This window comes from Gopherus flavomarginatus, chromosome 9 (genome assembly GCF_025201925.1).
Source record: "Gopherus flavomarginatus isolate rGopFla2 chromosome 9, rGopFla2.mat.asm, whole genome shotgun sequence".
Taxonomy (NCBI): domain Eukaryota; kingdom Metazoa; phylum Chordata; order Testudines; family Testudinidae; genus Gopherus; species Gopherus flavomarginatus.
In genome coordinates, this window is record NC_066625.1 from 74,052,956 (window position 1) to 74,077,945 (window position 24,990).

At 42.7% G+C, this 24,990-nt stretch overlaps 1 protein-coding gene across 1 annotated transcript in view; it reads left to right on the forward strand.

Annotated features, from left to right (window-relative positions):
- PDE8A (phosphodiesterase 8A) overlaps positions 1-24,990 on the forward strand; it is a 194,387-nt gene that overhangs the window by 130,891 nt on the left and 38,506 nt on the right. Inside the window, exons 4-13 of the mRNA XM_050966628.1 lie at positions 1,107-1,163; positions 4,599-4,656; positions 6,264-6,352; positions 6,609-6,687; positions 9,373-9,510; positions 16,093-16,181; positions 18,036-18,087; positions 18,185-18,227; positions 22,662-22,739; positions 23,949-24,019. Of these exons, the coding sequence (XP_050822585.1) occupies positions 1,107-1,163; positions 4,599-4,656; positions 6,264-6,352; positions 6,609-6,687; positions 9,373-9,510; positions 16,093-16,181; positions 18,036-18,087; positions 18,185-18,227; positions 22,662-22,739; positions 23,949-24,019 (754 nt within the window). The remainder of the gene's footprint in view (positions 1-1,106; positions 1,164-4,598; positions 4,657-6,263; positions 6,353-6,608; positions 6,688-9,372; positions 9,511-16,092; positions 16,182-18,035; positions 18,088-18,184; positions 18,228-22,661; positions 22,740-23,948; positions 24,020-24,990) is intronic.

The window sequence follows — 24,990 nt, forward strand, 5'->3', positions numbered from 1 at the left end:
GGGTGCTGCCACACCCCTTGGCTTAAAGTAGTTTCCATTATATACCAGGTTTACAGTTTGATTCAATGGCTCTCGGCACCCCCCTCTAAAAATTGTCCCAGCACCTCTGTTTGTATGCTCAGTTTCTTGAAATTTCCATGCAACTGCATGTGCAAATGAGGCAACATTTTATGTGCACAGTTGCACACCTACAGTGTTTGTAAATCTGGCCTGAAATACATAATCTTTCTCGAAAGCCTTGTACGTATTACAAATTTACTCTAAAACAACCCCCACAAACTATTATAGCACATGAATAAGGGGGAAATTATTCTTTCATAGCTCTTCAAGGACTGAAAATGCAGCAGTGTCTTGTTTCACAGACTTTCTAGAGAAATACTCCCTATGTCTAGACTAAATAACTGATAGGGATGGGGGTGCTGGGGTCAGAGTTCTGACTGCGGGTGAGTGTGGTGGGGTCAGGGCATTGGGGCAAAGGCTTTACTCCTTGTTAAAATAAAGGAGTTAGTTTAAGATCTGTCAGGAGAAGCAGGGGCAGCTCCAGGTCCCAGCACGCCAAGCGAAGCCGCGGGATCAGCGGACCCTCCGCAGGCAAACCGCCGGAGGCAGCCTGCCTGCCGTGCTTGGGGCGGCAAAATCCCTAGAGCCGCCCCTGGGAGAAGGCAGGAGAGCATTGGTGTTCCCCTGGTTAAATTTTTCACCACTCAATTCTTGAGCAGAGTAAAATGCTCGTTAACTGATCGAGGACAAGTCTGGAACATGCATAACTTGCATGTTATGGCTTCTTTTGGAATGGAGCATTGTGAATGTAGTGTCAATATGGGCTTTATGTCATTTTGTGAGGGGATGATATTTGCTATTCCCTCACCGGGCTTGGCTAAAATCTAGACTAATTTACAATTTGCATGTTGTTCTTTCCACTGACACTCATAAACTGTTAAACATAGTCTTCTTTTGTAATTATCAAACAAGCTGGGAACTCAGTTTGGTTTTGGTTTTGGTTTTTTAGAATTAAGCATTTAAGAGAGGGATTTTCTAAAGACAGTGTAGGATTTATTAAAGGTGAACTGCAGAAATGTTAAGTGATCATGTTTCTTTATTTTAAGGTCTATCAGAACAACTAAAGCCTCAGAAAATACAGTCATAATTGGTGTAGTACGAAGGTAAATTGCAAATATTATTTTCCAATGTAAACAATCAAATGAATGTGAATCTAATCATTGCAAAGACAAATACTAGAATAATAGCTCTCAATTAGAACACCTTATTGTGTTGGTGACACTATACTTTTACTGTTTTGTGTTCACCATCCTCTGCTGTAGGAGAGGTGTAGCCTTGCCTTTTGACTTCTCCATTTTACCAGATATTTCCCCCCCCGCCATCACTGAAGCTTTTAAGAACATGATTTGACCAAAAAACATAGCATTATATGCCATGCTGGGGAGCCTTCTCAAGACTGGATGTTTTAGCACTCATGGAAGACCCTCCTTGAAGCTGTCAGTATCCCTCGATACAGAACTGCACAGTAGGCCTGTCACCTCTCATCCTTTCTCCATGCCCTCTTTGAGTGGATGCTTTGTTCACTGCTGTCTAAGGAGACCATTTGTCCCAGTTTGCCAGGATTGCCCCTGTATCGAAGTCCTGTCCTGCTAGTCTTGCTTGTTCTCCTGAAACTAGTTTTGTTGCTGTTTCAGTGAAAGCCTCGGGGAGGGTTGTCCAGCCACCTTTACTCACCCCCTGTTCTAGTTTCTCCAATTCCTTCTCTCTCCACTATAGATCCAGCTCTGTTAGTATTCCTTACCTTCCTGCTGAAGTCAGGCCCAACAGCTGCCTCTGTCCTGGCCTAATGAGTCACCCCCCACTCAGTCAGTCTTGATCTTGGCTTCCTCCTCCTCTTTTTCTCTTGTTTGATTCTGCTGCACTGTGTTTGGAGTACAGTCTTAGCAGAAAGAAGCATTGGCCAAAAGAAAAATAAGCTGGCAGGTGGCACTTTAGGCCAGGGCAGAGGAAGCTGCTGGCAAATCTTATGACTGTGACAACTAGGTCACATCCATGACAGCCCTTAAAGCTGGATTGGCTTTTATGAGAGTGATTTATCGTAGAAGATTAGGGTTGGAAGGGACCTCAGAAGGTCATTTAGTCCAACCCTCTGCTCAAAGCAGGACCAATCCCCAAGCAGATTTTTACCCCACTTCCCTAAATGGTCCCCTCAAGGATTGAACTCACAACCCTGGATTTAGCAGGCCAAATGCTCAAACCACTGAGCTATCCCTGCCTCCCCCCCTTTTTAAAAGGGAAAAAAAGAAAATGAGACAGGGAGAGAGGAAACAGCAGCTCAAGAGCTTCTTGTCCTCCCCCCCCCCTAAAAAAAAAGAGAATTATGGCAGGCCCTTGGTACTGCAGGCCAGCTGTTCATTAGTAAGGTAGGACCAGTTTGAACCTGGCTTGCTAAATCATAGCCATGGTAGGAAGTTACTCAAGGGGTTTTTCTGCAGTTACTTAATTTCTTTTTTAAAAAAAGCTCACACTGTGAATGTTGTGATAAGGATAAATGCTCTTCAAGAGACGATCTCATTAACTTGAGCTCTCCAGCCTTTCAGACCACTCAATGTCCCAGCCTGGTGTAAAAGGCTAAGAAATAAATTTGCATTGCTCTGGGGTTATGTCTACAATGCAGTAAGAGGTGTGGCTGCAGCTCGGGTGGGCATACCCGTGCTAGCTTTAATCTAGGAAGCCCAGCTAAAACTAGCAGGGACAGTGCGGCAGCCTGGACCCTTGCACAGACTATCAATGCAAGTACGTATCCAGGGTGCGGTACTGCCAAGTACGTATCCAGGGTGCGGTACTGCCATGTCTTCACTGCTATTTTTAGCCATGCTAGCTAGATGAAAGCAAGCATGCGTATGCCTTCCCAAGCTACAGCATACCTCCCATTGCAGCGTAGACATGCCACAGGACCAATTTTCTGCTGAATAGTACATTACACCACTGTGTCTTCACTGACCAAAAATAAAAGTGTGTTTTTACCATGGGATAACTAACACACGTTAGTTATCCCACCAGAAGAACTTGGCAAGTCAAGGCACTGTACTTTTAGCTCAAGGTAAACAAAGTGAACCAACCGCAGGCAGAAGATATAGTGCTGAGCTCACCTAGCAACCTGACAGTAAACTCAAATGTCTTGTGTCCATTTAGGATTTTACTGGGAGCTAACGATCATGTGTCAATTATCTTACTGTAGAAAAACCACTTTTGTGCCAATGAAGACAAAGCCCATGTTAGCTAACACTTTGCAGAGGTTCTTCTGTTATGCATAGGATAATTTCTCTCAAAGCAGGTTCCAATAGTTCATTTAGTTTTCTTGTCAGTACCTTTCTCTTATTTCTTTGTACTCCTGGGAGGCAGCATTATCAAGTCTTTTAGAACAGGCAGGGCTGGTGCATGGATATTTCGCGCCCTAGGCGAAACTTCCACCTTGCACCCCCCCACACGCCCTGCAGTGCCCCCCTGCAGCAGCTCCCCAACCCTCCTGCGGCTGCTCCCCACTCCAGCTCATCTCCACTCCGCCTTCTCCCCTGAGCACACCAGCGCCGCTCCACTTCTCCCACCTCCCAGGCTTGCGTGGCTCTTCTCTGAACCCTCTCCAATTTATCAACATCCTTCTTGAATTGTGGGCACCAGAACTAGGCACATTATTCCAGAAGCTCTCTCACTGAGAGCTAAGATACCTAGATCTGTTCTCTGCGCTGCCACTGACTCTGTCTGACCTTGGGCAAGTCCCTTAATTTAGCTATGCTGTTTCCTCATCTATAAAATAGAGATAATCATACCCACTTAGAGTGCCCTCAGGTTTTCAAATCAGAAGAACTATTTAAATGCAAGCTATTATGTCATCTGCTTCACCAGCCTCCATTACCTCTGATATACTTTTTAACCACACCTAAAACAATTGCCATTCCTCCAACTTCCTGTATCCCAAGATATACACATATTTTTTAAATATTGAAAGATTATATGGCCAAGATTTTCAAAAATAATTTGTGATTTTGGTGCCTCTTTTTATGGGTGTCCACCTTGTCACACTTTAAAGAGTTCTGATATTCAGAAAGTGCTGAGCCCCCGACTTTGGAAAACCAGGCCCTACTGAATGTCCCAAGTTAGATGTCAAGATTTGAGGCACCCAAAATCACTAGTCGCTTTTGAAACTAGTTGGCTATGTCAACTTTCAAGTTTACCATATTTTCCATTAGCCAAGGACAGCAACAACAGTAAAGAGTCGAGCACAGAAGAACATGGACTAGTTGAGCGACTTCTGAAGTCTGTTGGCTTGAAGCATTGATTTTTGTGTTGCAAAAAAGTTAGGGAGGGTACTTGAAAATGGAAATGATAATTTTGATGTAACATTTACTGAAAATTAAACTTAACATTCAAGATGATGATCAAAGCACAAGAAGTGTGTTTGATTTACAATAACAAAACTGTAATGCTTGGCTACACAGTGTGCGTTTTAGGCCTCAGTCCTGCTAAAGATTCTTTTGTGGCACCAAGACTGAATCAGCAAAAGAGGCATTTCTGACTTTGTCATTCTGTTTTGAAAGACATAGTGATCGGGAGGAGTCATCAATATTGCCACTGATTGCAGCAGGCTTCACAAGGGTACGTATGTATTGTCAACCCCTGGATCGTTCTGTAATGTGTGTAATGATATGAGAAGCTGTGTTGCGGTTTGGTTTTCAGTGGTCTGGGTTGTCAGTAGTCCATTCTGCAAAGCCTCACCTTCTGTAGTCCATTGTTCTATATTGTCTCCTTCTGAGCTCGCATATCCCAAGGGAAACAGAAACATGACTACTTTTAGAGATCATCCTAACTATCAGAGACTCTTTGTATGCTTATTTTAAAAGAAATTTAAAAGCATTAAACTTCTTTTCATAAGTATGTATGGGCCAGACTGACCCATTAGTAACCATACTGTAGCAGAGCTAGGAAGTAGCTTGTAGTGAACAATAGAACATCCTATGGGGAATTTATGCTATCAAATACAAATTCTCACATGTAAATGGGCTTCAGACATTATCAGGTGCTATTATCTATTGTCTAGAGTCATCTGGAATGCATTACACTGAATCCGTTCCCTGGCAACTATCCCAATTAAGCAGGCTTGGTGCTTATTAGTGTGTCAGTTAGGTGGATTCTTTAGTACATTAAGCTGATAATGGAACAAAAAGTGCATGATTTATAGTGAGACGAATGGTGCATGTTCACTAGTTTGTTTACTACTCTGTCATAGCGTATTTGCATCCCTCTCCTTTTTGTAGTTAGACCTCAGTGCTGCAAATGCTAAAGGATGGGAGTGATTTTATTCATCGGAGTAGATCCAGTGACTTCAGAGGGACTACTCAGATGAGTAAAGTTATGCAGAATGCTTAAGTATTTTCAGGATTAGGGGCTTGACAGCCTTGGCATTATCTAGAGCCCGTTCCTGCAATTCTTACTCCTGATCAACTCCCCTTGAAGTCCATGGCACTTTAGCATGTATGAAGATCCAAAGGGCTTGTCTACACTTGGAAGTTGTTTCTGATTAAAGTAGGGGATGTATTTCAGCTGTTCCTGAATAACTCCATGCATGGATAGGTTTATTCTGGAACAAGAGTTCCTTGTACCTGTTTAGTTTAACCCACTTTGGTTAAGTTAAATAGGAAGATGGCACTTTTACTATAGAATATGTGTCCACACATAAAGTTATCTGGGAACAGTTAGTCAGGAACAGATTAATGAACAGGAAAATGAATACACACTAGACAAGGGCTAATATTTTGTCATGTAATAGTGTAAAAAAAAAAAAAAAGCATTGTTTGTTTCTGTCCATGAAATTTTGACATGGAAAGCTATACACCAAATTAGTGTTGAAATTTGACTTTTTTGATTAATAATATGATTTAATGGTTGTTTAAACTAAACAGCACGAAGACAAATCATTTTAACAGAAATTAGTTTGATCCTATTTATTGACATTGTTAATAGTCACGTTGACACAGCATGCTCTTTTTTATCTTGTTGTTACACTTTATTTTCTATTGCTTTTTCAAAATGTAACACCTGGAGGAAATGCACCAGCCTGATGAAGTTTCTAGAGCTCTTTACTTGTGGATATGTTCATTTTATGCATTCCTGATGTCATTCATAATTTATTTTTTCTTTGAAACAGCATATCTTTATTGACAGAAAAGTCAACTGCTGAAATATTTCTAACTTTTCATTTACAGAGATATGTAGAAAATTCCAATATCATGGCCTGTTACAATGAGCTAATTCAGCTGGAATTTGGAGAAGTGCGGGCACAATTTAAACTAAGGTAATTTTACCAATTTCAAGAAAACATCAACAATAAAAAAGGTCAAATTTATTCTCATCCAAAAAAGAATATTTCTTCTTACTGTATGGATGCTCACTATAGAAAGTTAGTTTGCCAAATTAGTATGCCCCAATTAATCCCTAAAGCACAGACTCCTGCCAGAATTTGTGTTTTTTCTGTTGTATGATATTTTATATATATCTTAAGAGACAAGTAAATTAAATCTAATCTATTGGGGTTTTTTTCTGTCTACAAGGGCTTGTAATTCAATATTTACAGCACTCGAGAAAAGTCAAGAAGCCATTGAGATCACAAGTGAAGATCATGTAATACAGGTTTGTTCTCGTTATTTTTATTAGCATAAAATATTGTTCTGTGGATTCACTAAATTTTATTTCATCCACAATTATATGTATTCTTTCTTTAAAAGAAGTTCAAGCATCTGACCTAGTAGTTCTGGACAGATGAGTCAAATTTAGCTCTCGTACAACTTCCTCAGTTTAAAATATCCTGTATAAACCAAGTCCTTTAAAAAAATAAGTAATCTTTGAGGTTATATTGCAGATCTGGCCCTCAGTCTTTTTGTAATGCTTATTTCATATGTTGCTGATAACTGCTGGTGAACACAGCCATGGTTTTATAAACTTTCTTTTCCTAAAGTGTTGCAAATTAATTTAATTTTTCTTTAAAACCTAGCTGCAAGCGAAGCTAATTCCAAGTGCAGACAAGGCCCCTGAGTGTAAGTTTTAGTCAAGTTTTAGCAAATGTCCACAAATGACTAGAATAAAATCACAAAACTCATTTCCTTGAAGCTCGTTGTCCTTGAAGACTTGAATCCATCCCTCTGTACACGCTGGTGCTCAAACCAGTTTAAGGAACAGAATTTACACTAAATTTGAACACAACCCAGTTAACCTGGTTTCTGTGATGGTATGGCCAGCTAACGTGGATGAAACCAAATCATATTGTAACTCTGTTTAAACAAGATTAGAATACTTCTTTTTGAAATGTGGTATTGAAGTTGCTTGTTCCATCTACACTCACTTGCTAAACTGATTTAGAGACTGACTTGGTTGGAATCATATTTTTGAATATGGTTCCCCATTTCCCAAACTAAAGTCAGCACAGACAACACCCAGCTCTCTGCTCTTGAAAGGCTAATACACTAATCCAGGCTGTATGGATGAACTTTATTGTAAGTCAGAGGTGGCTAAACTTACTGACCATCTGAGCCACATATGACAGTCTTCAGAAGTTCGAGAGCCAGGATGCGTCTGCTGGAGCTCGGGGCTTCAGCCCCGCTCCTGCTGAAGCTGTGAGCCCGAGCAGCCTAAAGCCCCAAGACACCCGCCCCAGCCCACTGGTCAGAAAGCATCCTGTGGGAGGGAGACATGGAGGGTCACATGCTCTCTTCCCCCTTCCTCCCTCTCCCCAAATTTTTGCTAGGGTTTGCTGGCCCCGCTCTGTCACATGGTGCTGCTGGGCTCCATCCCTGCATGGCAGCTGCTGGAGCTGGCAAGTTGGGAGCTGCAGCCATGGGGAGAAGCAGCGGCAAAAACTGAGAGCTGCAGGGAGAGCCACTGCTTTTGCCTCTCCTCACGGAGCTAAAGCAGTCGCCCCGCCTTGCGGCTCCCAGCTATTTTCCGCTGCCTCTCCACACAGAGCTAACACTTGGGAGCTGCAGGGAGGCGGCTGCTGAGGGTAAGAGGGGATGGGTGCCTGGGGAGACATGACTCAGGCTGTTGAATGGGGCCAAACCTTTAAATTGTGCCTCCAGCATCCCCCATCATCAAGCACCAGTTGTCACTGGCAAAACCCCCTAGCCCCAGCATCCTATAGCAGGGCAGAAGCCCCAAGCTCCCCTCCGCCCCCAGCCTGGTAGGCAGAGAATTGGAGCAGGGGGCTCCACAAGCTGCACTTTAACTGTAAAAGAGCCACATGTGGCTCGTGAGCTGCTGTTTGGCCACCCTGTTATAAGTGAACAGTTTAAATTTAAACCCCCTTTCATTAAATGTGCATATGAGTTGAGTCCTCTTGGCACAGAGCTTGATCCATGGAAGTCACACAAAATGATTGTGCATCATCTTCTGCTTCAGAGTTACAGAGGCCAGAATTTGGCCCCAGGCTGTCTGAATACACCTTTTTTTGGCCAAACGCTGTCCTCCACAGAAGTCCCTAAATACACTGGTTCTGCAGCCTCTTTGTTGCTCCACCGCAGTGCAAAGAGGAGAATTTTGTGGACAAGGAAAGACCAGTAAATTTGTATGCCACAGAGGTACTGTGGGGATAAATATATTAAAGACCTTGAGGCATTCAAGTACTATGGTCATGGGAGCCACATAAGTACCTAAGATAGGTAGAGTAGAGTGAGTGATTGATCACAGGTCTAAACCCCTGTGTAGGCAGCATGTAGGGACCCCATAGAATTGGAGTGGCAACAACCCTCAGTTTACAGATAACGATTCCCGCCTCCCAGCACTCTTAGATTCCCCTTCACACAGCCCATTTTCTTGAGCTTTGTGGGGGGCCCAGAGACAACCCCCCTTCCCCAGTCCTTGACTGTTTCATACAGAAAAAACAGAATTTAGCAACATTACCATTTAATACTCCTCAGCCCTACAAAATCTCTCCATCCTGTTTGTGACTTTCACAACACTGAGATTAGCTTCAGTTTGAAGACTGAAAGGATTCATTTTTCAAGAGTATTTGTTGTCTGTAATAACTCCTTAGAAATGCAAAACTATGTTGTGTTTCATAACAAGATATATTTCCCTCTCTCTCTCTGCTCATATGTGCACACAAGCTTGTTTTGTAAGAGCACCAGGCTTCTGGAATGGATTTTTGTTTTGTTGTACTAAAAAATATTGAAGTATGTATTTTTATGAATAATACATACAAAGAATTTTATCTCAGCTTAGTGAACATACCACTAGGTTTAACAAGGTAGATCAAAATGTAGGTCTGTCTTGACCTTCTTCCTTTAAGTATTGTGTTTAATGAGCTTTGGTTTTATTTCACAGTATGTAAATCCTGCATTTGAAACAGCGATGGGCTATCAAATAGGTGAATTAATAGGAAAGGAATTAACTGAAGTGCCTATAAATGAAAAAAAAGCTGATTTCCTAGATACTATTAATTCCTGCATAAAGATAGGAAAGGTAAGTAGCAGTATGTCATTTATCATTCCATGATATTATTACACACTACTTGTATGAGTGATAATTGTCCATGCGTAAAATACAACATGGACTTTACAGGCATGTAACATGCATTGTTTGCTTACTCATACAAATAATCCCATTGAAGTCAATGAGACTAATTCTGATGTGCAGGATTTGGTACATAACATACTAACCTGGGGTCCAATTCTCTTCCCACTGAAATCAATTGCATTCATTTTATTGACTTCAGTGGGAGCAGATATAGCCTAGTCCTCTCAACTGCGATAATTGTGGGCTCAATCGTGCAAGGTACAGGGGAGAGGCATGTACTCCTCAACTCCCATTGGTACTTTGCTGCACTGGGTCTTGTCGTGCTGCTCCTCACTGTAGTTTCTATTTTATCTGCATTGAAAACCAATCTTGTGGGATCTCGCTCTTATTGTTGTAACTCCAAACACTGTAAATTATGGGTCTGAGGATGCGGACAACCTTACTGATGCTAAAGAAATGAATCCCACATGATTCGAATCTTCTCATCCAATTTGTGTGTGTGTGCGTGCGTGCACATATGTGCCCATGCACCCCTTCATTGTATCCCATTTTTGTTATGCTTAATAATGGTGAAAAACAATTAAAAGAAATCTTTGAGAACAATAAATATTCTATGTTGGTGGGAAAATTTTTATCAGTGGTAAAAAAAATGTTGACATTGTCAAAACATAAAGCTGTGTAATTTATAGTGTGAGAACGTGATAAGATGGAGTAATACATTTCTATAATGGGAACTGAGCTGAGTTTAAAGAGGTTTGGGTCCCATCAAGAATGACATTTTCATTTTTGTAAAGGTTACTTTCAGTTAAGTTGCATGGAAAAGTAAGAGAGTAAAACACACTCCTGTGTTGTTGCTATGTAGCATGTGTTACATGTATGTGTATTACTCACTTTACATATGTAGGGCATATGCCTCATGCACCAAAAGGTGCGGAAACCTAAAAGGGAGGTGGAGAATAAGGAAAATAAGGTAGCCTGATATGAAAGAACAACTTGTCCAGTGGCAAGTAGAAGAGAACAGAACCACACTCCAGTTTCAACATGATGCATTGTAGCTGATTAGCAAGCTCAGAATTTAGAAGCCTCAGGAGAGAGGCGTGTAATTGCTATCACCTAAAGAGACATGTCAGCTTTCAACTGCCAGGCCCTTTTCTCCAGCAAGAGGTAATTCTCTAATAACTAAGGAACTCTCTAGTGGATTTCCATTAGAAATACTTATTGCATCAAGGAAGTGCAGGGGAGTCAGATGGTTTCAAAGTGCGGATATGGAGGTTGATAACAGAGTTTTTGCTGACTGCCGCATAGCACTGTGGTGTTCCTTTAACTCTGTTATTGTTGTAGCATTTTGTGAGTGTGCATCCTAGTATGTCTCAGAGCTGATATTTGCATCTTAATAGCAAAGCGTAAATGCCTTCTGAGGTCAGTGAAAAGATATGTCATGGTACCCTATCTAAGGAGACACTGATCGTGGTGGTAACATGAAGAATTTTCTGAATCAGCTGCATTTGCAAAGATGTGCCATGGCATATCCACAAGGCTGAGTCAGGGTAGCTAATTGGGTCACACTGGCTGTCTGCTGGGAAACACCACGTTATTGACAGTGTGGTGAGATGTTAAAATTAATTGCTAGTGTTATGTACATCTAGGTATTGATGCATCAAGGCACCAATGCAAAGATGTGATTAGTCACACTGTGTATATCAAGGTAGTAACATGAGTATTCGTCTAGAAAGGCAATGATGTGTCTCTGTGCAGATGGAATGTGCATCTGAACATGAAACTCGTGTCTGGAAATTGACTGGAGTGCTGGAACAGATCCAAGAGACATCCAAGGGCTAAAATGATGGTGCTTCACAGTTCTGTTGCCTCTGTGAAGGTGCATCCAAATAAAGACACATGGTACAGGTCTGATACCATTATGTGGTGTTCATTAAGTTAAGAATACAGACCATTTAGTTCTATTGGGCCTCATGACTACAGCATCTAGTATTCACTATATCCAATTATCACATTTTCAATTATTTTTAATGTAATAACAAAAATGTCTCTAACAAAAATGTATTTTTAGACTACTCATGGTGTGTTTAAAACAAAAAAAACTAATACTGATTAATATTTTTCCTCTAAGTATGGAGCTGTCAAGATTTTCGTGTTTTAGTATTCTGATTTCAGGACATCCTCCTGTGAATATTAGTGAGATATTAAACTTTAAACCCTACATTTCTGGAAGGTCTTAAACTCTCCTCAATGTAGATCTGTGTTCGTTTCATATGTCTTCTTATTTTCCATTGGGACACTTAACATTTTGTAATCTACATAGATTGTAAAAATGTAGAATTTTACCTATTAACACAAAGGAGTTCTTCCATGAAACATTCGCAGATGCAATTTTACTGTGTGGTTCAACGTTTGAAAGATCACAATACTTTGAAAGTGTTTTATACTGAATTGTTCCAGGAGAATTTGCAACTAACTTGCCTCTGGAAGGAATAACATTCTCCAAAAAATTTTGGTTGTGTCAAGATCAATCTGATTTGACTTATCTGTCTCCCTCCATGTTTGTGATTTCTTTGTACATATGAAAAAAGACTGCTTCCAGTTAGCAACCAGCTGTGTGCACTGTGACTTGATTACACCAGCTTATAATATACCAAGCAATTTCTCTAGCCCAGACAAAAAACTGTGCTATGATATTTTCCGATCATCCAGCACATAGTAGTAGTTCTTATCTCGTGATGAGACTAATCCTTCCCAGTTTGAGACTACGTAGTATCATAACAAACATAGTAACAAACCAGAATTTCTGATAGAGCTGCGCTAAGGATTTGGGGGAAATGTTTCTAGTTGTACAGTGGGATCCAAGATGGATCTATGCCTGTTCATCCACACCTGTAGTATTTTAACTCCTGTGCTGAGAAACATTTAATCTATGGCTAAGTTTAGCATCTTCAAAGAGCATTTAATTGGCATTTTACACAATAAAGCAAGGGACTGTTTTAGCGAATGGACTTGGACAATCCATGTAGTATACAGAGATCGGGAAGAATATTGTAGAGCCAAGCAAAAAGATGTCTTTGGTTAATGTGTGCTGGCTGTACTCACAAGAGATCAGCACTATCACAAGGCATTTTCCTTCAGTTCTAACTTAAGAAATTAAGACACAACACTTGCATATTCTTAACTCATTGAATGAATCAAATTAGATCCACCATTAGAGGTGAAATGTGAACTAGCTGATCACATCTGATTAGAAGTTTTGCTGAATCTAATCCCTATGATCTGGGACAAAAAAAATCTTTATTTGAGATAGTTTTCACTTTTCATAAAATGAGGACAAATATACACCACAGTGAGAGTGTTTCCCACCAACATAGTGTCAGTGCAGACAGCACTTCAGTTGATGTAACTTACGTTGCTCAGAGGGGATGTCTTTTTCACATCCCTGAGCGACATAAGTTACAATGACTTAAGCGGTAATGTAGACCAGCCCTCATGAAATACCTATTGATAATTCAGACAAGGACCCCAATTTCTCTCACTGCTTGGGAGTTACACCGCAGAGGAATATAAATCCTGCACACTATAGGGGAAATTCTTTAGTTATCTAAGGCAAGTGAGTAGTTTGTAAGGGTGCACACTGTGTGCAATTTTATACGAAAAATGAACCAAACTCAGTGGCCCTTCCCTGGACTCAGATTACATTATGGAAGATTTTGTGCTCGACATTGGTGTTTACAATGAGCTTTGGTGTCTTACTGTATATATGAATCCATGGGATGATGGGTAATGAAGCATTGCCTTCCGAAGGTATCATTAGAGCATTAGATTATTATATCAAGGATGTTATTGATTCTTTCTTTTCTACTTACACCAGACGTTCTTAGTCTTTATTTTAACACCAGAACATTAGGCCACGCTGAAGTGACTGTGGCACCATATATCTAGGACAGTAATTCACTCATAAGGATGAGCTCAGTTGAAGACATGTGTCAAGAGGTACATATTCTCTATTTAGCTGGCCGACAGAGGTTCTGGGAGAAAGCATATGGAGTTCTTAAAATATGTTTATGTAATATCCTTGTAAGAACTTTACATAATGGTTGGTGTTTGGCTTAGAGCAGAACTGAATTGTTCTGACCCTTCTCCACATGTTGCCTTTCAAGGTTTTCTTGTTTTTTGTTTTTTTTTACAACTGTGAATTTTTGCCTGTTGAATGTGAAGCAAAATCCATTAGTGACTGCTTCTATCCTGACATGATGGGAAGGCACTTGCAGCTCTAGAATTATTCAATCTGTGCATTATGACTTCATCCCTTTATGCATATTCTGACTTTATTATCTGGGTTTAGAGATTGATTACTCATCTCTCCCTTATCCTGGTTGTCAGGGAACTATTGCTATGTATCATTTTAATTCCAAGAGCATAGAACTGTGTAATGTTTGCTTAGTCCTCCTTTATATTCCTCATGCAACATTTGGGAGAAGATATTATGCTTGCTTCCCAGTTTGTTGTGCACAGTTCTTTTCTCAGACCGATACATGGAAAAACCTTTCAGGGTTTTTATTTTTTTATTTTTTTTATTATTCCTCTCCTTCCTCTCCCCCACTGCTTGGCATTATGCAGTCCTTATGAATGCTGGATTCTTTGCTTATTGGTTCTCCTTCCCCAGTGCAAATTACATTAGAATGTGGGGCAAATTCTACCCTCAGTTATGCCTGTGCAGTCTTGGCCCATCTGTCTATTGGTTTCTCTACAATATAAGGATAAATGTAGGTGTGTATATACCTTATTCTGTACTGTGTGCATGTGCACATGGCTACACATATACATAGAAAACCTGATCAATTAAAAGACTCCCTGTAACTTCAGTGGGCTTTGTATGATGCCCGTATACAGTAAGCAGTCAAATTGTTGTTCATCATTGGATGCTCTTGGACCCAGATTTTCCAGACTCTTTTTTCTCTTTAAATTTATGCTACGATGGACAAACTTGTGGCATGGCTTTGAATCCACTCAAATATCATGGGTCTACAGACTCCTTCATACTGAATGTTATTGGCTTTGCATTATGCTATGGAGAAAAGAACAAAAAGAGGCGCGTGGGAGAGAAGTCAGGTGAACAGTGGAACAGAAAGCAGACAGAATGAGGAGAAGGTTGTGGGAGAAGACTGAAGAAAGTTATAGAGAGAGAAAAAGAATTCTACTGGAAAAATATGGGATGTACAACATCTGTTTGTGCCAGCCTCACTTGTGGAGTTTTTTCTATTCCCCAATACATAAAACAGCCTCTCCTTTAAGTAGAAGTTGTTGAGTTAGATGTATTAAAATAATAATAGGAGTAACTGGGTGAAATCTGCCAACTATTATACAGAAGATCAGATAATGGTCTCTTCTGGCTTTAGAATCAATGAATCAAAAAAGATTTTTTTTAACAGGATGTCCTTTAAAAATACACCTCTACCCCAATATAACGCCCTCCTGGGGAGCCAAAAAATCTTACCACGTTATAGGTGAAACTGCGTTATATCAAGCTTGCTTTGATCCACCGGAATGCCCAGCCCTGCACCCCCGGAGTGCTGCTTTACCACGTTATATCCGAATTTGTGTTATATCGGGTCGTGTTATATCGCGGTAGAGGTGTATAGGTTTAAAACAGGAGTGGATGTAGTCAGTTTCTGAAAATTACATCCGGGGCTGACCAAAAATGTTACATCTAAGCTATTTTTTGACAGAAAATTTGGTTTTCAATTAACTGCAACCTTCACTAGAAGTTTCTGCCTTCCATAGAAAATTTTGACTATTTAAAAAAAAAAACTTTCCATTTTTTGGATTTTTGACAAAAAGTTGAAATGTTTGGCAGAAAAAAACAACAGGTTTTCTGACAAACTCTACTCACCTAATAGCCTGAAACCCAAGAGTGTGGATCTGTTATAACTACAGAGCTAACTTCAGAGACCAAGAAGTAGACATGTTTCAACCCCTCCAGAGTTGGACTCCGCTGGAGCCCATCAACCAATGCTCCCCAATTGGCTGGTCAGTGTGCTATTATATATACAAAACATTTCTCAAGTTTTCTGTCTCTGAAATTCAGCTTCAAAATTGTATGAAATTATTTTGGAGTTTAAATTCTTAAATTTCTTTCTATAAATAACATATTGGGGCAGAGGGAGTGGCTGTCTGCGTTTTCTGGAGAGATGGATAATTTTTCCAATGAGCTAAAAGAATGAGACGCTTGTCAGTGGAGTGAGAATCCACAGCCCTAGTTGCATCTTCAATTCCTCTTCTTTCATATTTCTTCTTTCTGAGTCCACATTTCTCTGACACGTGCATTGCCTCTGAGACCCCTAAGAATGAATGTCTAGGTCTGGGATTGCAAAGCAGATTAAAATGAAAATATATCAAATTTAGATTTTTTTTATTTTTTCCTGACTCTCTTGGTAGTAATAAATGAAGAGGAATTTGTAGAAAATAGCCTTAGATTTGTTGATTACTTAATTGAATGTAATTACCCTTGGACTACTCTTGCAGGAATGGCAAGGAATGTATTACACCAAAAAGAAAAATGGAGATAGCATACAACAAAATGTGAAGATAATACCTGTCATCGGACAGGGAGGGTAAGTGCAAAAGTTAATATGTATTTGAGGTCTGATATAATGCTCAATGAAGTCAGAGACTCCGACTGGCTTCAGTGGGCCTTGCATCAGTCCTATTGCTTTCTAAATGTAATCCATCCCTGCAGAGCTGGGAGCCTGCAGTGGGATTGATCCACACTTAAGTCCTTAGGGTAAAATCCACTTGACTCACATAATGCTCAGCTAATAGCACTGTATGGAAGGAAAGTGAAATCCAACCCCTAATGCAGAGCCAGGGTTTGGGCCAAGCTCCCCTGTGGCTATTATTCCAGCCTGTGAGCTAGAGTGGTGAGTGCTCCATTATGCCTTGTGTTGAGGCCTCTGGAGGGAGCCACATGAATCTACAGCCTATGTTCCCTTCCATCATCTCCATCCATGCTGGCCTATGCAAGGCTGGTATACAGACTGGTTCTGTGGTGCAGCTACTTGATCTGTGTAGGTCCTTTACACTTACATCCCAGGTGATCTTCACCCAAAGGGAGCTAGTATTCCTTACTCAGGCAAAATTCCCGTTTTCCCAGCACTTCCAGTCAGCTATTGACTGGGATGTTTAGAGCAGAATAGTAAATTCTGATTATTAGAACTTTTATGTTAAGTCCCCCTATGCAATTTCAGTAAAGAAAGGGGGACTGGCCGGCATATATTGTAGCAGTCCCTAAACTCGCTGAGAATTTTCTAAACATGCACCTTACTTTACACCTTAGTTCCTCCTGTCCCACTGAAGCATCAGGCAGTCCAGTTCCTCCACTGATTATCATCACGTGCTAGTTGTGATGCTTCTTCCCAGGTGATGCCAGTGGAAAACATGCAGAGTTATTAAAATAATATGGGCCTGATGATATAAGAGTACACTTTCCTCCAGGAACCCCCACTTTTGTATGTCCCTTGCTTCTCAGCAGGGGAGGCTCCAGGCATGAGTGCAGCAAGCGCGTGCCTGGGGCGGCAAGCTGTGGGGGGCAGCCTGCTGGTCACTGTGAGGGTGGCAGAGCGTTTCTGCGGGAGTTCCACCGGTCCCGCGGTTTTGGCGGCAATTCGGCAGCGGGTACGAGGAACGCACGGGACCGGCAGACCACCCGCAGAACCGCTGCCGAATCCGCGGGACCGGCAGACCTCCCACAGAAACGCCGCCGAATGCTGCCTGACTGCCATGCTTGGGGCGGCAAAAAACATAGAGCCACCCCTGCTTCTCAGGTTGATCTGTCTTACCATGAAGAAAATGTTGTATGCAACTTCTTTCCTATCCAACAAACATTATAGGTTAATTAAATGAACGGGGGAAACTCCACTCTTTATAGGCAGAAGAAGTGGGATGTTTTAAATGCTGGCATCCCTTAGTAGTAATTCATACTCTCTATTTTCCATCAGTGGAGCAAAAGCATCTTGCAGCTTGTAATACAAAGCAGAAGAGATGAACCCCTACTCCTGTATACATTGCCTGAGTACAAAGCAAATGCGGCTGGCACACTGAATGTCATGGCAATCCGGAGGCATTTAGGATGGTACTAGCCTAGGTGACTGCTCCGCCCCTAAACCCTGTAGTCTGTCTCTCTGGACCTACATCACTGCAGATGCACCAGCCACACCATATACCTAAACTCCCCCCAGCAGCAGCAGAGAATGAGCCCACATAGTATGGCTATGCAGCACATACATCCCACCCTTCCTCCCTCCTGCCCTCCAGTGCAGCTGCACTGCATTGGTTCCAGGCCCCCACAGAGTAGAATTTGTCCTAGATGGATTTATTGCTAGTGTGGATCTTGTAAATTTAAAATGCAGCTAGATGTGAATCAGAGCTAGGAATCAGAACAACAATAACACATTGTTTTTTGCCTACAGAAAGATTAGACACTATGTGTCAATTAGTAGACTGTGCAATGACAACAATAAGGTAAGAAAAAAGGTGATTTGTCCATTTTAGTTTAAGCAGAAAATATCACAGTGTGATCAGGAAATGGATTAACTGGATTTCTTATATTGATTTGTAGGCAGAAAGAATATGTGAACGTGTTCAGGCTGAATCTCAGACGGGTACGTTATTTCATTTTTGTAACAAGAAGCATGGGATGTATGCAGGAAAAGATTAGATAGGTCGCTAAGATCAGACTCAAATGTGAGTTACACAGTGCAGTGAAAACAATAATATTTTGATAGCAATAAAATGGTATTCCTGGGGGAGACAAAATAAATGCAAGTTATCTGTGCCAGGCAAATTTGTTTCAGAAGTGACATAAATCAAACAAACCTTGAAAATGTAATGTGTCTGTGTTAGAACCATGAGTGGGTACCACATTTGGCTCTATTTCACATTCCAGTTGTAGGTAGTGTAGTTGATGCAATCTCTATGACTAGATTAGAAATGTCAAAGACACCATCTAGATGGAATTTACATCATGGCTCATATAATTCATGGCATGCACCTTTTGCTGCTTTATTAAAAATCTGTTGCTGTTGCTATGTTGGGGTATTGCACGTGGATGGATATGATGATGAATGCACATAATTTAGGGCTTGGTCCTGCTCCCATTGAAGTTCATGGCAAAACTCGCCTTGCCTTCTATGGGCCCTAGAGTTACAGAGTTTACAGGGTGGTTTCAACCCCAAATCAATCTGTTTATATTCTAAACAATTATGATTAGGAAATTCCCAGTTGGTTTTTTATTTAATTTAAATTTAAACCCAGATGACTGCCTCCTCCCTTAAAAAAAAAAATACTGACGTATTCTAGCAGGATTTGCCCCAAACATTACAGCTTCCAATAGTGCCACTTCAGGATCTGGGGCCAGTGCTGCAGAAGACAACAGTACATTTTAACAAGGGGTCTTGTATAGCAAGCGTGCCTCTAGGCTCCTTCCCACCTGAAGCAGGCGGTGTGTGGGACCAAGTTATGCTATTCTGCCTTCTGTTACAAACAGAAAAACAGAGGAATCAAACCCACATTCCTCATGTGCCTCTGGTGGAAGCCATCTTCCATTGGAGGGTGTGGGGGAACAATGAGGTAGCTTAGGGAGTGAATCAGAAGAAAGCGATACCCTAGCACTCAAGGGAGTTCTGTACAAGGAGCAACCATGGATTTTGCTTTGTAACTCTACTCTCTCCTGCCTGGTGGTCTTAAGACACACATACCCCATCAGTGCTGGGATTTGCCCCTCCAGTATTGGCATTTTAGAAGACTTAAAATAAAACCTTTGTTCCTCCTCTCCTCTCTGCTAAGCCCTTGGGCTCTGCTCATAATTCAGCTCCCCTTTTGATCTTCCCACCCTAAACTAGTTCCTTTGAAGGGATGAAGGCGTATGTACACCCACACTTAGGCCTTGGCTGCACTTACAAGTTACAGCACAATAAAGCTGCCACAGCACTGTACCTCACTCCCCGTCCACATTGGCAAGGCACGTACAGCACTGTGTCTCCACGGCTATGGCGCTGCTGGTACTCCACCTCCCTGAGAGGAATAAAGTTTATTGCGCCACTGCTGCTGTGCTGTGGCGCCAGTGTAAATGGGGAGTAACATTATTACACACTGATTGACCTCCAGAAACGCCCCATAATCTTTTTAACGGAACCGTCCTCTCTTGTTTTGTTGTGAACTCCAGATGCAGAAATGCCATTTCAAAGCTCCGTTTTGGGGGCTATTTATCAAAAAAACAAACACAGCTACTGTTTACTTTGAATGAGTGAGAGGCAGGCAGGGGGGCTCCGTTTGGAGTGCCGACAGCTAATGTTTTCTTGAAGGGAGAGGCGATGTGAGAAGGGCGGGGGGTGGTGGTTCGGGTCTGTTTCAGCGAGTGTCTGCTGATCTGGTCTATGAGGAAAAAAAAGAAACAGCTGCTGTTTGCTTTCAGTTAGTGAGAAAGAGGCGGGGTGGGAGTGGGGTCTGAACTTACAAGACAGGGTGCTGACACGCTCTCAGCGCTCCAAAAACCCACTCTCTCTCCCCCCACACTCCCTGTCACACTCCACCCCCCCATTTGAAAAGCACATTGCAGCCACTTGAATGCTGGGATAGCTGCCCATAATCCACTGCTCCCAATGCAGCTGCAAATGCTGCAAATGTGGCCACGATAGTGCACTGGCAGTGTGGACAGACTGCAGCGCTTTCCCTACTCAGGCCTTGTCTACACCACAAAGTTGCAGCGCTGGTGAGGGGGTTACAGCGCTGCAACTTAGGAGGTGTACACATCTGCAGGGCATTACCAGCACTGCAACTCCCTGTTTGCAGCGCTGGCCGTACACCCGGTCGAACCTTGGGTGTAGAGGATCCAGCGCTGGTGATCCAGCGCTGGTCATCAGGTGTAGACACTCACCAGCGTTTTTCTTGACCTCCGTGGAATAAGCAGGTATCCCAGCATACCTGAGGAAGCCTCTCTGGTAATCAAGCAGGTATCTTTCCCCGCGGTTTGCTCCGGCGTTCCCCAAACCCCCCCGCAAGCAGGTCTCCTTCCCCACGGTTTGCTCTGGCGTTCCCCGAACTCCCCCGCAAGCAGGTCTCCTTCCCCGCGGTGTGCTCTCGCGTTCCCCGAACCCCCCTGCAAACCGCGGGGAAGGAGACCTGCTTGCGGGGGGGTTCGGGGAACACCGGAGCAAACCGCGGGGAAGGAGACCTGCTTGCAGGGGGGTTCGGGGAACACCGGAGCAAACCGCGGGGAAAGATACCTGCTTGATTACCACAGAGGCTTCCTCAGGTATGCTGGGATACCTGCTTATTCCACGGAGGTCAAGAAAAACGCTGGTGAGTGTCTACACCTGATGAAGGAGGAAGAAGGAGGAAGGGGAAGGAGACCTGCTTCCCCGCGGTGTGCTCTCGCGTTCCCCGAACCCCCCTGCAAGCAGGTCTCCTTCCCCGCAGTTTGCTCTCGCGTTCCCCGAACCCCCCTGCAAGCCGCCCAACAGCACTGCAGTGTGGCCACATCTAACACCACTTGCAGCGCTGGTTGCTGTAAGTGTGGCCACTCTGCAGTGCTGGCCCTATACAGCTGTACTAATACAGCTGTAACAACCAGCGCTGCAAAATTGTAGATGTAGACATACCCTCAGCTGTACGAAGGCGGGTTTAACTCACAGGGCTGTACATGTGCAAGTGTAGCCATACCCTTAGCATCCTAGGCTGCAACTCTCTGTCTGCTCCTTCTTGTTGTACTCGGTAGTAATGCCCCCATCCCCTGCCTTAGGCAATCTCAGCTCATTGACAAACTCTTATCTGGTATGAGTCAATTAAAACTAAAAAACAAGCAATGGGCCAAACCCTGTCCTCTGTTATCCTTGTGTAACCACTTTCTGTGCTAATTAACCACATCTAATGGGACTGCGTGGGCCTAAGTGAGCTCAGACATTGCCCTACTGACTTAAGTCACTATATCTGCCTTTCAGTTCCCCCATCTGTAAAACAGGAAGAACAGACTCCCTCCCATAGGCTGTTCTGAGGATTAAGTAGATAATGTCTATACGTATGTGAAGGTTGGCTTACTAAATATTATTATTAATTGTACAGTCCAACAACTCTTGCATGAAGCCATTTAATGGTGATTTTCTAACTTGTGAAATATTCAGACAACAGAGAACTCTTGTCTATTGAAGTTTCTATCTTGCTTTAGAGCCAAATGCTGTCTGCCTCCAGCCCTGAACACATCTAGTGCAGGGGGTAGCCTCAAAGACAACGCAGACTCCATCCAGAGTTTGAGGGGTTGGTGGGGGTGGGACAGGGAAGTGGTCAGCGGCTCCATCACTGTGTAGACCCATAGGACCTGAGGAAGAGCTCTGTGTAGCTTGAAAGCTTGTCTCTCTCACCAACTGAAGTTGGTCCAGCAGAGCATATTACCTCACCCACCTTATCTCTGTAGATCCATAAGGGGTGTTCAGGGGCCCCTCTGACCTGTACATCTCTCTTACTGGCAGTGCTGTGACTGAACCGCCACTCTGCACCAATGCCGTGGGTTGAGAAAGGACTCTAAATGCTCTTAGCCCTGGTCTACACTGGGGGGGAGATCAATCTAAGTTACACAACTTCAGCTATGTGAATAACGTAGCTGAAGTTGATGTACTTAGATCGACTTACCATGGTGTCTTCACCGCGGTGAGTCGACTGCTGCTCCTTCCTCTCGCAGCGCTGGAGTACAGGAGTGGGCTCAGGGGTTGATTTATCGTGTCTAGACTAGATGCGATAAATCAGTCCCCGCTAGATCGATCACTACCCGCCAATCCAGCGGGTAGTGTAGACATACCCAAAGATCCTCTACATAAAGACCATTTACTCTTGTGTCTTTGCTTGAGGCAAGAGCAGCATCCAAAGAGTATGATGTGGGAGCCTCCATGGCAAGGCCAGTTCTAAGAAGCTGTTTTCCAACCAACTGTAGCATTATCCACGTTGCTCCGCTGCTATCAAGCTTTTACCTATGTTTAGTTTCCTTTAACATATAATCTGGGAAGAGCGTTTGTTGCAGTCATTGTATAACACTGATGTCTCTACAGATATTCAGACTTGCCGACACAAAGATAGGAGGAAAGGATCGCTTGATGTCAGATCCACAACCTCACGAGGAAGTGATGGTATGTTAGATAAGTGGATGTTTATATATTTTTCATATGGCTTTTTAAAACCCTCAAGACCTGAATATTTCATATTTATGCAACTACCCCATGTGTTTTGCCTCTGAGCAATATTTTTATCCTATTTTTTTTGAAAACTTTAGAAATGAAAGGCCGTATTCTGCCACCCTTACTAACATTGGGTAGCACTTACTGTCATGAATAATCCCATAGAATTCAATAGAGCAACTCACAAAGTAAGTTACTCTTCTTCATTAGTAAAGATAGCAGATTCTGGGCCCCTCACAAGTATTGGGGTTTGTTGTAGTTTCCCTATCTACTCTTCCCATTAAAGTCAAAGTTCAATTTCTTCTTAGTTTTTGTTTGTTTTATTTGCACTATGTTGTGTTCTACATCAGGGAGTTACACTTCATCATGGCATATCACCCTTCACCTTAGTACGTAGTTCACATACTGCAGGGTTTTGCTGGTGTTTATAAAGCTTCTGTTAAAACATGTATCAGTACATTCCAGGTAATGGTCAAAGTCTGGTGAAAATTTGAAGTAACAGATTTACTTCTAATTTTCACCAGACTTTGACCATTGCTACAAAAATAGCCTGGATTCTGATGCTGAAGATGTGCTCAGCATCAGCACACAGAATAGCGCAGAAGTAGCCACATCTTACTAGATTACAGAACAGGAAGTAGCCTAGTTTGGTCTTTGCTGCCAAAAATTGCTAATTGACAGAAAAGATTTCCAGTCCCTGATTAATGACATCAGTTGTTATAGGCCAGAACCTCAGCTGACATAGCTCATCATCGATGAATGAAGTTCAGAGAACCTACACTGATTTACACCAGCTGATGATCTGACTCGTGTCTTGTCATGTCTTACACCCTTGTAGTATTACATGTCCCTCTTCTCCGCCCCCCCCAAATATAACATATATATGGTGCTTGTGGCTGAACATTGTATAAACCATTTAAAATATAAAAACGGCAACTATGTTGCCAGGCCATTGTGGCTGCTCATCTCTGTTCTGTGTTGTTGGTGATTCAGCGTGCATCTATGTGGGCATCCTTATCAACATAGCAGGACAAGTGTGCATATGCCTGCTGTTATAGGTGGTCCTGAAGGTCATGGCAAACGAGGAATTCTTGGCTGACTCTGGATGTCATGCATTGTCATTTTAATCAGAGTGCTAATTTTGCTTTATTTTTTGCACAGGCAGTTCACAGAGGCGACACTCCTCCATGGCCAGGATACATTCCATGACTATTGAAGCACCCATCACCAAGGTAATGCACCACTGTTAGTGTTCATGAAGTCAGACAATCAGAATTTACCTGGATTTTTTCCTGAAATACTCTGGCAGAAACCCTCTGCACAGCACCTGACCTGAGTAGCTGGGCCACATGCAATGGCTGTAGAAGCTTATGCTGGCCCTTACACCACATCTTCCCTTTCTCCCATCTCCCACAGTGAGTGACTGGAAGGATCCAGGAAGTGGCAAATGCTCTGTTCCCAATCCACCCTTGCCCCCAATACTGTCCCTGCCTGTCCCTTCCACCTGCCACATAGGAGTGTGCACCCTCTGCATCACTCTCCGCATTCAGCCCCCTCTTTAGCACAATCACACTGGTTCTGTTGCCTGGAGGCGCTCTGCCCATGCAAAGGAAGGGACTGGATTTCCCCTTCATATATATTCATTGTAATGCATAGGGGCTGACTTTTATTCTTCCCCAGGGGTGCTCCGCCCTGAGGTCCTGCCTCCACTCCACCCCTTCTCCCAAGACCCTGCCCTCAATCTGCCTCTTCCTGCCTTGGCTCTGCTCCCTCTCCAGCGGCCCCACTATCGCTCCGCCTCTTCCCACTTCCGCTCCAACCCCTCCCTGAGGTCCCCACCTGCCTGCTGCGTGCTGCTCTCTGCCCTCCCCCAGCTCCTTCCCCAGCCCCCAAACAGCTGATTGGCACCGAGCACCCACTTTTTTTTTTCTGTGGGCGTTCAAGCCCTGGAGCACTCACAGAATCAGTGCCTGTGTTGTAATGTATCTGAAGAAATCATTCAAGAGAACAACAAATATCAGTTGCTTAATAAAGTGACCTTCTGATACAGGTAGTAGGGGATTGTACTGAGTCTGTTTGGAAATACTTTGAGTGAGTGTCTTAAGACAGGAAGTTGCCTAATAAGAATGACCTCTTTAAAGCATTTATAGTGAAAAGTGCAAGGTCATGCACTTAGGGATTAATAATAAGAATTTTAGATATA